The sequence below is a fragment of the Acipenser ruthenus genome, chromosome 9, assembly GCF_902713425.1.
Source record: "Acipenser ruthenus chromosome 9, fAciRut3.2 maternal haplotype, whole genome shotgun sequence".
In the NCBI taxonomy this organism is placed as follows: domain Eukaryota; kingdom Metazoa; phylum Chordata; class Actinopteri; order Acipenseriformes; family Acipenseridae; genus Acipenser; species Acipenser ruthenus.
In genome coordinates, this window is record NC_081197.1 from 30,577,865 (window position 1) to 30,595,019 (window position 17,155).

Consider the following 17,155-nt stretch of genomic DNA (forward strand, 5'->3'; position numbering starts at 1 on the left):
ACGTTTAGGCCTACAGTGGTTGTTTTTATCAGATTGTGCTTTCATAGACAGATAAGCTGCACAATCAACACCACCGTGGATAAATTACTACTGCTTCTTCTCGATTCTACTCAAACCTGGCAGACCAGCTAGAAGATAATCGAACACACCAACGGTATTGTCCCGCCCTTCCAGTTTGAGTCACGCTAATGAGAAATACTATATTGAAAAGATTGTGCCAAAATATCAATGAAATAAATAAATAAACAAATGTTTCTATGTAATGGTTTGATTTTTATTTATTTATTTCATTATTTATTTATTTATTTATTTTCAATCTTTATTTATTTCGTTTTTTTTAATTTATTTATTTAAAATTTTGGCACACATTATCCTCCATAGTGTATAGTCGAAAATAATATTAAATTGGAGTTAAGAAGTTTGTGGCCACGAGGAAGGGTGTTTTAAAATGTGACAATATGGATAATATCAAGCTTGACACTATACTGTGTTATAAATGGATGCCGTTAAAGCACCCTCAACCTTTATTACTGATGTGTAATAAAAAAAGGAAAGGAGAATATAAAAACATAATGTAGCCGTCTTTGAGGTTCAGTTTCAGGATCCTGGACAGAACTTTTGGGGGATATAACAATAAGAATATAATATTTTTTATATAGCGCCTTTCATAGTGGACCACCATCACAAAGTGCTTTACAGAGGTAGACTGTGAACTGTGTATATTACAATTGTCACTTACAATAGAACATTGATTTAACATCTCATCTGCAGGATGGAGCACAAGGAGGTTAAGTGACTTGCTCAGGGTCACACAGTGTGTCAGTCAGTGGCAGAGGTGGGATTGAATTTATCTTGCTCTTAATTGTATTATTACTTGTACTGTGATTCTTGAAATGTATTTTTGTCTACGACTGTAAGTCGCACTGGATAAGGGCGTCTGCTAATAAATAAATAATAATAATAATAATTGAACCAGTGACCTTCTGGTTACAATCCCTGAACTTTAACCACTAGACCACACTGCCTCTTGTAGGATGTACTGTACAGTGGTTGCTTGGCAACTATTGGGGAATTTATTATTAATTCATCGTTAAAATCTGTTCACTCTGGTAGAGTTGAGTACAGTCATCATAGACTTTAGTCCCATTTAACACCAACGTGCACAACATCTTGTTTTTAAGAAAATAACATATAACCATCCTGTTACAGTAGTACTAACAAGAAAATATGCTTTAATCTATTATTGTTTTTAAATATGACAGATTTGTTTGCCAGATTTGACAACCAAGTTTCTTTACATTGATAAAGGCTTCTAGTCTTAACTAGTTAAGCATGCTCATACTGCTAATACTGTATCTCATTTCCATTTCAGCTGGAAACTTAATATTTTAAGTGTTGTGAAAACTCCTCCGGCAAAATCTATGATAAAGGCCTAAGACATTCACTTCATACTTGGTACGCAGCTTTACTCAGTGACTCCCTAGGTCAAATGAACCCTTTCGTCACAGTCTATATATATATCTGCTACAACCAGTGTAATATTCATATTCATAGATAGGGTTATATACTGCACACTAAATTCAAGGTGGCAGTATAGTCCAGTGGTTAAAGTCCAGGGCATGTAACCAGGAGGTCACCGGTTCAAATCCCACCTCTGCCATTGACTGACTCACTGTGTGACCCTGATTGTGCTCCATTCTGCAGATGAGATGTTAAATCAATGCCCTATTGTAAGTGACTCTGATATAATGCACAGTTCACAGCCTACCTAATGGTGGCCCACTATGAAAGGCGCTATATAAAAATAAAGGTATTATTATTCTAAATGTAACTATGACATTGACTGAATATGGCCTCTATTTTGAGGTAATGTGACTTGTCTTTACAAGGGGTATACTATGAATTTCAATACATTTCAATACAGTTTATTGTCATAGGAAATAAAAAGTAGAACTCAAAACTGGGGAAGAAAAGAATGAGGATTGATATATCCTGCATATCACTGGTGAAAGGGAATACAGTGGAGAGTCTCCTACATTTGTAATGATTATACTGGATCCTCACTTTGACAAGCGAGGAGCCAGGATAATGTATATACAGTGTTACCTTTACTGTAATGTATTGCTTTTCTGAAATTATGTAATAAAATGTAAAGAAACAGTTCTGAACTTCTGCACAGCAGAAAGAAATATGATAACATGAAATTAGCTGATAATGAGTGTATTCTGATAACATGGAACCACTTAGAAAGGCAGAAATAATGCTGAGTTGTTTCTGGTTAATGAAATTACAATAATTATGTTTGGGCAGGCAGTATGTTTTTGTTGAGGGTTAATGAAGTTGTAGCTAACAGTGAACTGTTCCAACTGTTTCTTTGCTTGTCTTAAGGTTCTGATCTTCAGGTATGCAGTTCTAAAAGCCTGACGTGCTGTACCAAGAAGATGGAGGAGAGATATCAAGTAGCTGCACGAAATGACATTCAACATTTACTCCAAACATCAAGCTCAAGTTTAAAGTTTTTAATTTCACGAAATGTAGCTGCATTTCAAGGTAAGCTTGGTGTCTTTTTTATGAGTAGGAATACTGATTTGTAAAGAAATTGCATTATTTAAATCTTGTCTAAAGTCGGATTTAAGAAAATATAGCGTTACATGTCACCCACATGTTGTTTAAATAACCTACCTAAAATTATTCTTTTGAAGTGTAAAACAACATTTTACACCTATAACTAGTGCTGGGACAAACACAGGATTTTCGTGTTCGGATATAATTTCAATATTCGTTCGTTTTCAAAAAGTAATAAAAGCCATTATATTGCTCAGAACGCAAGCAGAGACAGCATAGCAGCAGGGGTAGGGTGCGTGGCCCCTGTGTGTGCCCTCATTTTACAGCAAGATGTTACAATATGTAACAAAATATCCCAGGAGTAAAGAATACGTTGTGTAGGCCTTCATTTACCCCAGTGAATTAACTACAAAACAAAGGATGCCAAATAGAAGTTCAAGTTAACATTGTTTTATTTATTCCCGAAATAAATAGTACATAAAGTTGACAACGCATTTTATTTATTTTTTAAATATCAAAATGTATTATTTAAATATTAAAATCACTACACAACATTTCCAGCAAGTTGGGCACTGTTTAAGTGAAGCATTTCAAAATGACGTGCTTGCCTTTTTTTGTTTTTTTGTCCCATGAGATTCTGACTCGTTCTAAAGCAGCAAAAAGAGTTTTTGACCCAGATGGCCATAGAGAACACTATGCATGCGCTTGCATAATCTGGTTTGTTTCCTTTTTCCTGTGTTGATCTAGTGGTTTTTTTGTTTATATATTAATCTCACATAGCACGCTGAGCTCTTTTTCATTTGGCATTGCTACTGTCGTGCAATTTCTGCAGTAAATGTCAGGTATTTTTGTCATTTCTAGTGAATGCAAACATCTGATTTTTGTATCCAAATACATGTCATAAAATATTCGTTGGAATATTCGGACATTTGTCCCAGCACTACTTATAACTTCTGTTTCAAAGCTCTTTTCAAAATGCCCGCTCTAGTGCACTGAGAGTGTAAGGATTATTGCCCACATTGTCAAACAGGTAACCCATCAATAACCAGCCAGAGAGCTTTTTATGTTTTAATTTTTATTTTATTTTATTTTTTTTAATCGCTCTTCCTGCAGTGGTTTAGAGGACAGATCTCAAACCGCAGTGCACTAGAGGGGACACTTTGAAAAAAGCTTTGAAACAGACTTTAAAGTTATAAGGTTGTCAGAATGTTAAGTATCTTTGTGAGAGTTTGAAAATCACCTTCAACACTTGTGCGAGCTTCCCCGTAAATATATATATATATATATATATATATATATATATATATATATATATATATACAGTACCAGTCAAAAGTTTGAGTACACTTGCTGGAAACTAGGTTTTTTCATAATTGACAATGTTTTACGTCGTATACGTTTCTGTAAATACTTGAAAATGAAAACACATGTTACAATATACAAAACAAAACATAAGGAGAAAATTGTCTCTAAATCTTGGATTCCTCAAAATAGCCACCCTTTGCTTTAATAACAGCCTCACAAACACGAGGCATTCGGTTAACAAGTTTCAGCAGGAAATCACCCGACATGTCTTCCCAGCTCTTCTGCAGCAATTCCCAGAGATGTAGGGCACTTATGGGAAGCTTTGCTTTGACTCTTCTGTCCAGTTCGTCCCATACAAGTTCTATGGGATTAAGGTCGAGACTGGGCAGACCAGGTCATTAGATTGAGTTGTCCTTCACTTTCCTTCTTCGCCAGATAGTTCTTTCACAACTTTGAGGTGTGTTTCGGGTCATTATCTTGCTGAAGAATGAAGGACTGCCCAACTAGCCGTAATCCTGATGGAATGGAATGCCTGTGAAGTATGCTATGATAGCCATGCTGGTTGAGCTTGCCATGGACTTGGTAAAGATCACCAACTCTGTCACCAGCAAAGCAACCCCAGACCACGACACTGCCTCCTCCATGCTTGACAGTGGGAACCACACATGCAGAACTCACGCGCTCACCCTCTCTGCGTCTTACAAATACTCAGCGGTTGGACCCACATATTTCAGATTTTGACTCATCGGTCCATAAGACCGACTTCCACTCCTCAAACGTCCAGTTTCTGTGTTTTTTGGCCCAGGCAAGTCTCTTCCTCTTATTCTGCACTCTTAACAATGGTTTCTTTGCAGCAATTCTTCCAGTTAGGCCAGCTTCACGTAATCTCCTCTGAACAGTTGATGTTGAAACATCTGTACTTCTAGTAGCATTTAGCTGAGCTTGTATTTCAGGGGCAGTTAATTGCCGGTTTCGCAGGCTTGTGACTCGAATGAACTTGTTCTCTGATTCTGAGGTCACTCTTGGCCTGCCTGACCTTGTTCGGTCCTCATGAGTGCCAGTTTCTTCAAATTGTTTGATGGTCTTGGCCACAGCAGTTACAGACACTTGCAAAGTTCTTGCGATTTGTCTTAAAGATTGACCTTCATTTCTTAAAGTAATTACAGACTTTTTTCTTTGCTTAACTGAGCGTATTTTGCCATTTTCTGCTCCCTTGCATTCAGGAATGACAAACTTGTGCCTATGCTACCTATATTTTATAGTAATCATGGATCCTCAGCTGTTAACAATAATTGGTGACAAAAAGTTAATTAGGTAACATGCTAGTTAACTCGGAGAACATCTAACAAAGACACTTTTATACTTAGGCCAGTGTTCTAACACTGTGTTATACACATTTCAGACTGAAATCCCCTTGCTTTGGGTGACCATTTCATTGAAATTGACAAGATTTATATTTTCATTTAAAAAGTACAATTTTTTAATGCAATTCACTTATGATTATCAGCTTATATAAGTACACGTATCATATAATGAAATATTAACTGTTTATAGACAAGTTTATACAGTTAAAAGCATAGATAATCATGAAAAACCTGGTTCCAAGCAGGTGTACTCAAACTTTTGACTGGTACTATATATATATATATATATATATATATATATACCTTCTATCATCTTGTTATGTTAGCAGCAACAATTAACTCAACTAACCCACCACAACACAATTGTAAGCAGGGAAGCTTGTACATGTGTTGAAGGTGCCTAAACATAATCATTCTAAATTTCATTTTAACACTTAATCTTTAATGGTCTTTAGAAGGAAGCATATCGACACACTTTTGATATATGAAAATGTTGCCTCCTGCCATTATTATATTATATATTTTAGTGTAATAAATTGTGTGTGCCAAAAAGAAGGGGAAAAGAAAGAAAAGGGACAAGACATTGCTGGCCTTTTGTTTTCTATGATAGTGTTCCTAATTGAAAACAAATGTTGGGGCCTGGAACCAAACCAACTTCACCAATACTTTTAATTATCTCTCTTCACTCCAAAAGCAAACACAATTGTAGGTCATTTGGAAATGTCTAAGAAAAGTCTAAGGAAATGCAGTTTTGCACTAAACACAGAGGAATAGTGCCACTATAATGATAGTGAATTTATAGCCCACAATATACATTTCTCATTCACAATAAGTAACAATTGTGATGCTGTGATAACCAATCATCTGTTGGGGGAGAGGTGTATATTAATACCTTTACCATGTATTCATAATGGAAGAGATGTTTTTTTTCATATCAGATTTATGATACATTATTACTACATTTACACTTGCAAGTCACAGTGGAAGCAAAGTTAATTAGAAGAGCTGGTATTTGTTCTCTGTGTTTAGAAATTATTACAGAATGCCTTGTCTAGTTAAAGAAAACATGCAGGAGTACACATTCTATCTGTATATTAAGGACAAAGAAAAACATTTCTTTGTCCATTTCTTTACCTTAATGGCTATGGAGTATCAGCAAAACATAAATGGTAACTACATAAATTGTGTTTGCGTTAGTAGTAACATCGTAGCCTCTTGTTTGCAGTTACCAATGTAATCGTTCAGGATCCTGTGCACAAGTAAAACTGACAAGAAAATATAATAATAATAATAATAATAATAATAATAATAATAATAATACAAATCCACATCTGAACTCTCTGGTATCATTCCTGCAGCAATACTAACTTTGATTGACTGCTGCTGTAGCTTCTTGTTCCCAAGGTAACGTCTGTGTGAAGCTGTCAATGGGGGCTTTGCTCACAATGTGCCTCTGTGAGCAGTAAACTAGGTATAAATAAAAAGCGTTTTCCCTCTGTCAGTCACATACATTGGGATTTCAAACCCTGTTACCTTGCGATAACTTGACACTGTACAGTTTAAATAAACAGAGGGGTTCCATTGAGAGCAAAGTGACAGCAGTTGATGATAAATGAATGATTCTTTTAAAGTCAGACTCAGAGTGGAAGCAGCACATAATTTGGTTGTCATATTAAGAAACAACTTTTACATTCCTGAGGTATAGAGACAGAAAATCTGTATTCTAAGATGTTCTCATTCATACTTTTTTCACATTCAGTTTAATATATGTTTACAAAATATTCCTTTAGAGGCGCCGGTCCCCAGGGATGCTTAAGTATTTGTTCTAGCCTGGTGTTTGCAAGAGATCTTCTTGTTGTAAAACAAACTCTTTTCTACATTACTGACACTGGGATGCCTGGATAACAGTTTCAACACCTTGCAGCTTTCCAGGCAAAGTGGGCATGCAGTAAAATGCAATTTCATTGTGTCCACTAATCAAAATGGTTCTGCATCTTGTGAAGCAGCCTGCAGTTTGACAATAACTGGTTTTCGTTAAGGCATCCTTTTCAACCTCTTTCTATGATTCCTAATGTAACAATGACTGGGCAAGATAATGAGCATTTTGTTATCTGTAGTAGCATATTTTAGTGCATCCTATTTATTTAATCCCTGTGGCTGAAGCATGGCAAGTTTCTCACTACTATAAAAATGTGTACACTTCCAAAATTCTTTGCTGTGTGACACAATACACGCTTTCCAAAGCCTGGAATGAAAGGAATGCTGACTGACTTGTGCTAGAATAGTACCGGTAATAACACGACAGTTCTAATAGTCCTTTCTATAAATATAAGCAAGCTATTCCTTTCAGGGTACTGTAAAAACTCAAAGATAATGTTATTGTATAATAGATATCCAGAAAAGAATATGGCATGGGACAGATATCTAGAATTGCCTTAAAAATCTTCCAGATGGGAAATTCATATATTTTGGTTTACACTATGTTTGAGTTTCATTTTGAAAATAAGGTTATTAAAGTGGACAGGGCAAAGAATAATTAAACGTTCTTTAGATATTTAAAACAAGAATGCAATATAAAATTAATACAGAATAACAGCAAGTTGATCCTTTAGATCCTGCCTTGTTTGCATTTAAACTGCTCTTAATGTTTAACAGTAATTGGAGAGGGGTTTTACCCAAAGCAATTAAAAAATGCCATTCTTTTTTTTAAAACCATTTTTATTGAACGTTTATTCTACAGTGAAAGCCATTAGTGGGGTGTCAAATGAACTTTTATTTATGTAACAGTATTCATTTTAAGTTTCATTTAAGGTGGTGTTGCCAGGAAGGGTAAATGTTTGAAACAGTATGCTATTGTATTCTTTAATAACCTCTGAGGAGTATGTGCAACTGTGTCAAGATTGTCAGCTCAACTAAATAAATTACTGGTGACCTTTCAAGTAAGCTGTTCTTTTGTTAGGTCTTAGGAGCCTCTGAACAAAAGAGTCGTTCAGTTAGTGAGTGCACGAGCATATACAATATTGCTACAAGCAAATATCCTGACAACTATTTTCTTAACAGTTATATTAAATGGAAAAGAAACCAGACAACTGTAACTTGAATGTGTTGTATTTTAATTTATGTATATTTTTCAAGCTCTATCCAATTAATGGTAGAAAATGTGTTGTTCAAGCTACACTAAACCACCTATATCTCCAATACTAGAAAACATTAGAGCAATAACATGGCCAATGTGATGCATTAACAAAGTGTCTCATCTTGGCTTGGCAATTGAAGCTGTCATTGAACTGCATTCAAGATTAACTATTAGCAGCAAAAACTCAGTGTATTTCTGTTCCCTAAATAAATTGAAGCAGTACAGTTAAAATTGGATACTGTTAAATTCGTGCCTAGCTATAATTTACTGTGTATTGCATGGCAAGGATTTTCGACAAATCAGAATCTATCTAATATCACTTCAGTTTAGCCCTCTGACAGCTTCTCATTTTGATTTTAATATAAGGGATTGTCAGTGGGCCAAAGAAAACGGTGACCCTAAATGACTTCTTCGTTGTTCATGGTGTAATCATTGCCTGGTACCTACTGTTTTCTTTAATTGAACATCTAAGAAATTGTGCATTTGGAGTTTAGTGTATTTAAAACAATTGTAGATTTTGCAGTACAATTTATGACCCAGGATATGTGAATAAAATAATTGTGTTGAAAAGTATTTTACAGTGATGCACACAACACAAAAGACACCTCAAAGTAACAGTGCAATGTAAAAACCACAGAGTCTACAACCCTTTGCAGTTCCTAAAGAATATGCACAGGTGAATTGTTATACTAGAGAATTTCACTTAAAGGTTTTCTTATTTGGCATTAGTAGCCCTACATTTACAGCATTAGTACTGTGGTCTGTTGTTGCAGTGACATTTATTATAATGTACTGATGTTGCTGACAGTTGTATACACTAGTCTCTTGATATGCTAGTGTTTTTGCACAAGATCACTTAAGTGAAGCTTTTTCTTTTTCTTGAAAACTTTAATATACAACTTGTCATCTGTTAGTATGGCTTAAGGACAAGCATTACCCATGTAAGGGCAAGGAAATTATACAAATCGGTGGAGGGTGGCCATCTTACAGTTTTTTTATTTTAATAATGCAAGAAAAATATATCACTTACATGTTTTAACTTAGAACAGTATATTTTATCATTGCAGAGTGTTAACTGCAGAATGCTAGCTATTTAAAACCCATATACCGTAAAACTTCAAATAATTTCCGAGTCTCAAATAATCTCCTGTGTGAAATATGTGTCGGGTCTGCTGGCAAATATTGTAAATAAACGCCGGGTCTCTAGTAAATGCCGGGTCTCTGTCATTGCCATTGAAGCTGAGGAAGATGAGGAGGAGCTTGAGTGTAATGAACTGCTAGTGACATCAGCATCATAGTGACAGCGATGAAAGTGACTCTCAAGATTAATACATACTAATAATACAAAACGTAATTTAAGGTAGGCCTATATGTAATGCATATTTGTTTGATGCAGTTATTACGTTATTAAAAGTTTTGATAATTTTAAGCGTTCTGAGAGTAGGCCAGATACAAACCTCTCGGCTTATTTGTTGTATTAACAATGTGCAAGTTTGAGATTAAACAATACATTATTTTTGATAATGATACTTATTGCTTTTATTGCTCATTTTTAAAAACATTTTAGAAGTTTGGATTATTATTATTATTATTATTATTATTGTGCTGTAAGCGTAGCCTACACACCTGTGTTCTGACATCTACTGGGCTGTCTTTTAGTGGATTTAACTATTATTATTATTATTATTATTATTATTATTATTATTAATAATAATAATAATAATAATAATAATAATAATAATAATAATGGTAGCTCTAATTCCATTTTTAAATACAAATTCGTACTTCTGCTTGTTCATTTTCCAACGTTTTGCATACCGTATCCTTGATAACCACTGTATATAAAAAGGTTGTAATAATACGTTCGCTTTATACTTGAGGGTGTACAATAATGTAATTTTGTTATAAAACAAAACTGTTACTTAGTTCCCACTGACACACAACCTTTTAACAAAGTTGCTGGAATGTTTAAATTGAGTTACGATGTTGCACAAGGTTGTGTGTTAGCGGTTTCTCAATGACCGCATGAAGCATGTGAAGCTAGAGATCTAATATAAACAGTGGTCTCCAATAATCGCCAGTCTCCAATACGTGCCAGGTCTGCTGGAAAATATTGTAAATAAACTCAGAAGGCGTTTAATTGAAGTTTTATGGTAGATAGTGATTTTTCAGCATGTTTTATTATGTTTAATAACCTGCATGAGACATAGAAATGGGAATTTTTATCCAGAGGATAAATTACCCCTTAAAAAAATCACAATTACACAAGACTATGACTATTGTTTAATTTTCTGAAGTTATGCCGGGGAGGCTTGGTTTGACCATTTTGTTTTTGGTCAGTGTTAATATATGCTTTTTCTTTTCTTATGCTATTGTCCCATGTCTCCTTATCTCCCTCAAACACTACAATACAGTACCCTCCTGTGGCAAAGTGCCCCGCCCCTGTGTGATTTGTGCTCTCCTCGTGCCTAAATACAAATCTACACTTTTTTAATATACGTGAAACACAGACCCGTTTATATCCCGTGTACCAATCTCTGTACACCAACATTAACATACGCACGCATACATACAACACAGAACACACAAATGCACACAGGGGCGGGGCACTTTGCCACACCTCCACATAACCAGAAAATAACTAGGATTTCAGTCATGATGGCATCTTTATATACAAAACCTGTGTAACCCTTATAAAAAAATTTTCTTTTAGGCAGCAGTCATTCTTGTTTATTGTTCTCTGTTGTTCACATATTGCTTAAATGTCCTACTGTGACAGAAATACAATGATTGTTGGTTGTAAGTCTCCCTCCTGACCTATGAGGGCGCTAAGCAGTGAGAACAGAGTTCCCTGGATGGGCTGGCCTGACAGTTCTTTCCCAGGGTTCAAGAGAAGTCGGCCAACTAGAAAGGGGGTGGGACTCCATTGCAATAACGCACTGACCCAGAAGGGAAACAATGTGGCAGCTGTAGATTGGAGGGGTGGCTGCACTCGTTTACCAAGGGGTCATGTGTGGCGGCATAAAAAGGGACAGAGAATCGCAATCTGTTCCTTCGCTTGGTTTGTGTTTTGAACCTAGAAGGACTGTGAGAGACCCCGTATAGTGAGACCAGTATCGTGAGTGTTTTGTTTGTTTGTTTGTGTGTAATTTGTCTTGTTTGTAAATTACTAGACCGCTAACACGATTCCGGAGCTGTCGCTAAGGGCCAGCACTAAGCCGGAACAGCACTGCACTACTGTCACAAAATAAACTGTATTACCCACCATGAACACTACTGCACTCACCCAGGATTGGTGACCGTGTTGTTGTGTATTGCCGGGGGATTATTGTTTCAAATCACCAGACCTGGATTAAAATACAAGCCTTTCCAAACAGAATTACAAGTCTGTTTCATTACCGCACTGCATCACCCCTGCACCTGTTTCCACTCAGCCACTTTGCCACACCTACATATTTACACACAAAAAATGTTAGAGGCGGTCTGCAGTTAACTTTCTTGTAAGTTGATTTAAAAAAGGAAAATAAAATTCAATGCATACAAACAAGAATAATCCTTAAATAATCATTTTCCTGTGATTAGTTTAATAGATTCAGTTAGCTGCATCCCCACAGAGCACTGAATCTTGGCAAGTGGAAGCACTACATCATGTGCAGTAAGATTCCAGGACTACTGCTGGTCAAAAAGATTATTATGCATAGCTCAGCTGACATCAATAACTGTCACTGCATAACCCCTTAATATAGCTACAATTCATCTCGATGAGGAGGCACATGGTTGCTGTATACTAGTAAAACAACAAAGGTCAGATTTTTCACAGGGACACATACAATCTCTTAATATTCCGCATTAACTAACAGACTTTGCATTTGTATGATTAGTTAGAGGCGTGATGAATAAAAACGTGTGTGAATCACCAGTACTGTCCTACTCAGCAAAGTATGCTTCCCAGTTATTTATTGTTAAAATGTTAAATATTTATCAGAAAAGCCCCTGAGTTGCTTCATTTATTACCTTTGTCACCCTGGCAATTGCGTGGGTAAATTATTTTATATTAAAGTTTTCAAGTGCTAAGGGAAGATATACCTTCAAGTATATAACACTCTTAAAGCAGTGGATTCATTCAAAAAATGTAACAGCTTCAGGGCATCCAATTTATAATTTGTTCTTATCCATTTGGGCTGGTGCAACCTGCATGGATTTACTGATAAACACCATGGATCTCATGCCTTGATCAGTGACATTTCAGGATAATTTCTAGGATGTCTGCTGGCTGATAATTTATATTTTGCCTGTGGCTGGGGGGGGGGTTCAGATTTAAAATCAGTGGGATGCAGATCGATTCCAGGCTGGTTGCCATGGATTTTTGCATAAAAACAAGCTAAAAAAACAGCAGTCGCTTGGTCAGTAACTGCTGTGCATGCAGCAGATCATCAGAAAGCTGCACACAAAAGCTTTTCCTTTGGTACTTTTTATACTGAAGGGTTACCAGTTGTTCTAACAACTTGTGGTTTCAAGTACAGTAGATTGCAAGTAATGAAGGGCAATGTCCAATTACTGCCCCTGTTAATAACTGTAAAATTTAAGACGGCATAGTGTTCCTTCTTTCATTCCTCTTTTCTGCCAAAGGAGTTGTGCTTGCAGCCACAAAAAACATTGTTTGTTTATTTTGCTATCCTTGCTTATATTAGCACTGCATTCTCCAGTTTCAAATTTGGTACACACTTATCTGCATCAGTAACAAATCAAGAAAAGTAGCCACAGATTTTTTTTTTCTGCGACTGGATTTTTGTACATTGTTCTGTATTTTAGATCCTGTAACCTAAAGTCTAATCCATGAAACCGTATGTCTGTGTGCACTAAAGTTTTACATTAAAAAAAACAGCCCATCAGTTGTAATAGCCAGTAGCCCAGAAGCATCCCATTTACTTTAAAACCAGTATATTGCTGTGGTATCGAGCCTAAACAGTAGAGCTGTGGTTATTAATTGATTACTGGATGCAGGTTTGATTGAGTGGCATGTCACACTGCTAAGACTTGGGGCCCAATTTTGATCACAGGGCAAGGCACTATCGCTAACTCAACAGTTGTTAGAGCCTGATTGTGGGTCGCTGATTTTGGTACCTGTGAAAGGATAGCGTGGTGGTCAGGGCTTGTTACCCTCAGGAAAGAGACTCAAAAACATGATGGCTGCAGTTTATGCGCCGGAGCACACTTTTATTAAAGCGTTTCTCACAATTGAGTTGCATTTAAGTATCACATTTCTAAAAAGGTTTATGAAGCACTGTTGTTGGCTAATTAATCATTTAATGTGTCCCATGGTTATTGGATGTTAAGAGTTTGTTAAACAAATCACAGTAACAAACAGAAACAATGTATTGACTGCCACTGAATGGACAGCTTTGTTGTGCTGCTGATAGTAGGGGCTTGATGCGGCTTTAAGGTTGTTAGGCAGCAGATTATGCTGTGAGATTGGCATTCTTTTGACAGTCTGTACCTTAGAATTCTGTGTGCACACCCAATTGGGGGCAGCTTTTGGAGAGTGGATTCTTATCTGAAGCAAGTATGTTATTTAAAAAAAAAAGCCTTGAATGAGGATTTCATGGCAGAGCTTGTGAAGATGTTGAAAGTTTGTAAATGCATGCCAAAAATTCTTTCTTTTCTTCCTCCTTTCTCTTCTAATTAGCACACAGGCTACTTTTCTCACTGTAATGTTTTCTTTGCGATGTTCAGCCAAGCATATTTTATCAGAAAGTCCTTCTTGCAATGGAATTCAAACACAGTTTTAAATTGTACTTTGATCAAATTCAATATCCTCAGACCCCCCATATGGTATACTGTACTATACAATATTGTAGCGTTTTCGGTCCTAGCGAGATGGTGGAATCAAGCAAAGGGAAAATAATCAATTTTCGGGGCGGGTCAAGACCCGTATTTATTTAGAAGTAAATAAGGCGACAGGAAAGTGGTCAGGTGAGGGAGGTTGGAGAACACACAGACACAAGACTGAGGCCAGTTCCTCTCGGTCTACTCTGATGACTCTCTAGCCTCCGGCCTCTCCCCTCTTCTCTCTCTCTCTCTCTCTCTCTCTCTCTCTCTCTCTCTCTCTGGTCTGCTCCGGCAGTGGTCTCGCTGCCCCTCTCACTCTTCTCTTCCAGTCATGTCCCTTCCCTATTCTTCCCTCTCGTCCGTTACCACTTGTAACCTCCAGGTTGTTTTCCCCTCCAATTAATAATGTTTTAATGATTGTTTATTTTTGTCGTGTTATTTCTTTCTACTCTTGTCCAACTGTCACACCCGCGATGATGCGGAGCCCCCTTTTATCACCTCGTAGTCCCCGCCCCCAGTTGTCCCCTTCGCCAATAGGGACGCTCTCCTGGTGTCACCCCACTACTGGAACGTCTGTTCCTTACAGGGTCCACGAGCCCCCTCGAGACGTTACACTGCCCCCTCAAAACATTGAAGCTTCCCGGTCACTGCCCTACTCGCGACTCATTCCTGCAGCCATTTAGGGGCCCGGCGGACCAGCTGGCTCCTTCGGGAAACCACAGTTAGGTCACCGGAGACGGGGCTGCCTGGATAATGGGGAGCAGCCTCCGAAGACAGCTGGCCCGTAGAATGTCGGTCCTGGTTGGGGGAATACGGATTCCTCTGGGCCTCGCTGGAGCCCCCTTTTCCGCATCCGTCTTTGGTGTTATCCTGCATGACCCGAGGGGGCCTTCGCCGGGGCTCCCTCCGTCTCCCACCAGGAGGCCTTGACCAACCTTCCCCTGTCTCCACTGGGGTCCTGTTCCCCTCTGGGCTGCCGTCTGGTCTGGCAGCGTCAGTGTTGGCCTCTCCCCCGTGGCCCTCCGGTTGTGTCTCACCCGACGCGTCGTCCCTGGTGCCGAAGCTGGACTTGGTAGACCACCTTGGAGAACTTTGCTATCACCCGACAGGGCCCCACCCAGTGGCTGTCCAGCTTCGGGCTCCTCCCCTTCTTTCGCCGAGGGCAGTGCACCCACACCTGCTCCCCGGGTTGGAACTCCTTCGGGCGGCTGGCCAAACACGAGGTCAACGGGGGTGTGCAGCTCCCTCCCGAACAGTAGTAGTGCCGGGGTACACCCAGTCGACTCCTGCCAGCGATCAGCTTGGGTAGCGAGGTGGCACCACACCCGGTACAGGACCCCCCCACAGCCGGAGATTGTCATACTGACCGATGAGCCCTTTCACCTCGGCGGAAGGGGGGACACCTCCTCCCAAGAGGATCTGCACCGAGGTGGGGGTGGGCCAGTTATGAACGGCCTCCACCTTCGCCGGGTCGGTGGCCACCCCTTCGGAGCCCACCACGTGGCCGAGGAGCTTCACCTACTGTCGCATCAAATGGCATTTCCCTGGATGCAGCTTCAGGCCAGCAGCCCGAACCCAGTCCAGTACCTCCCGCAGGTTCTCCAGAGCCTCTTTGAAGGTGGTGGCACGGACCAGCAAGTCGCCCAAGTACACAACACAAGCCGAGCGTGGTACGCCAGTCAGTACCTGCTCCATGAATCGCTCGAAGGTGGCCGGCGCGTTGCACAGACCGAAAGGCATGACCCGGAATTGCCACAGTCCGTGTCCGGTGGTGAATGCAGTCTTCGGTCGGGCGTCGGGAGCGAGTTCTACCTGCCAGTAGCCGCTCCGTAGGTCGAGGTAGCTGAACCACCACGACCCGGCGATCTCATTCAACGCTTCGTCGATTCAAGGGAGGGGGTACGCGTCCTTCCGGGTGACCGCGTTGAGCCGGCGATAGTCCACACAGAACCGCAAGCTGCTGTCCTTCTTCTCAGTGAGGACCACTGGAGTGGCCTAGAGGCTGTCAGAAGGTTCAATCACTCCATCAGCTGCCATCTCCTGTATAATGGCCTCCGCCGGCCCTCTCTTGGCTAGGAGCAGTCGGTGGGCGCGCTCACGACTGGGTCGGGAGTTCCTGGTGTCGATCTGGTGCTGGACCAGGCTGGTGCGGCTGCAGTTCTTAGGCTTTGCGACAAAACAAAGGCCCTTCTCAGGCCCTTCCCAACCCTCCCCCACCCCTCCCCCTCCAGACTTGGTACTAGTGCGGCAGAGGGCTGGGACCGGATTGCTTGGTAGCTGACAGGCTGGTAGGCTAGCTGGCAAGCGGCTGGGCTGACTGGAGGGCAGGCTTGCTGGCAGACTAGTATGCTGGCTGGCAGGCGGCTGGGCTGACTGGCGGGCAGGCTTGCTGGTTGTCATGGTAGCTGACAGGCTGGTATGCTTGCTGGCAGGTGTCTGGGCTGTCTGACGGGCAGGCTTGCAGGCTGGTATGCTTGCTGGCAGGTGTCTGGGCTGGCTGGCAGGCAGGCTTGCTGGCAGACTAGTATGCTGGCTGGCAGGCTGCTGGGCTGACTGGCGGGAAGGCTTGCTGGCTGTCATGGTAGCTGACAGGCTGGTATGCTTGCTGGCAGGTGTCTGGGCTGGCTGACGGGCAGGCTTGTGGACTGGCATAGTAGCTGGCAGGCTGGTATGCTGACTGGCAGGTGACTGGGCTGACTGGCGGGTAGGCTTGCTGGCTGGCATGGTAGCTGACAGGCTGGTACGTTGGCTGGCAGGCGGTTGGGCTGGTCAGGTTTCCCTCGGCAGCCTTGTCACTCTCTCTGGTACGTAACCAGAGTGGTGTGGACCCCCCAGTAGGTGCAACAGTCCTTGCTCCAGGTCCAGAGTGACCCCCATGGTGCTCAACAGGTCGGCCCGCAGTATGCACTGCTCCCCAATCTCTGCCAACCACACTCAGTGTTGGGACTGACCGTCC

At 40.2% G+C, this 17,155-nt stretch overlaps 1 protein-coding gene across 1 annotated transcript in view; it reads left to right on the forward strand.

The window, feature by feature from the left end:
- LOC117405486 (glypican-5-like) overlaps positions 1-17,155 on the forward strand; it is a 270,158-nt gene that overhangs the window by 10,572 nt on the left and 242,431 nt on the right. The window contains exon 2 of the mRNA XM_034008579.3: positions 2,389-2,550. Coding sequence (XP_033864470.2) covers positions 2,389-2,550 — 162 coding nt within the window. The remainder of the gene's footprint in view (positions 1-2,388; positions 2,551-17,155) is intronic.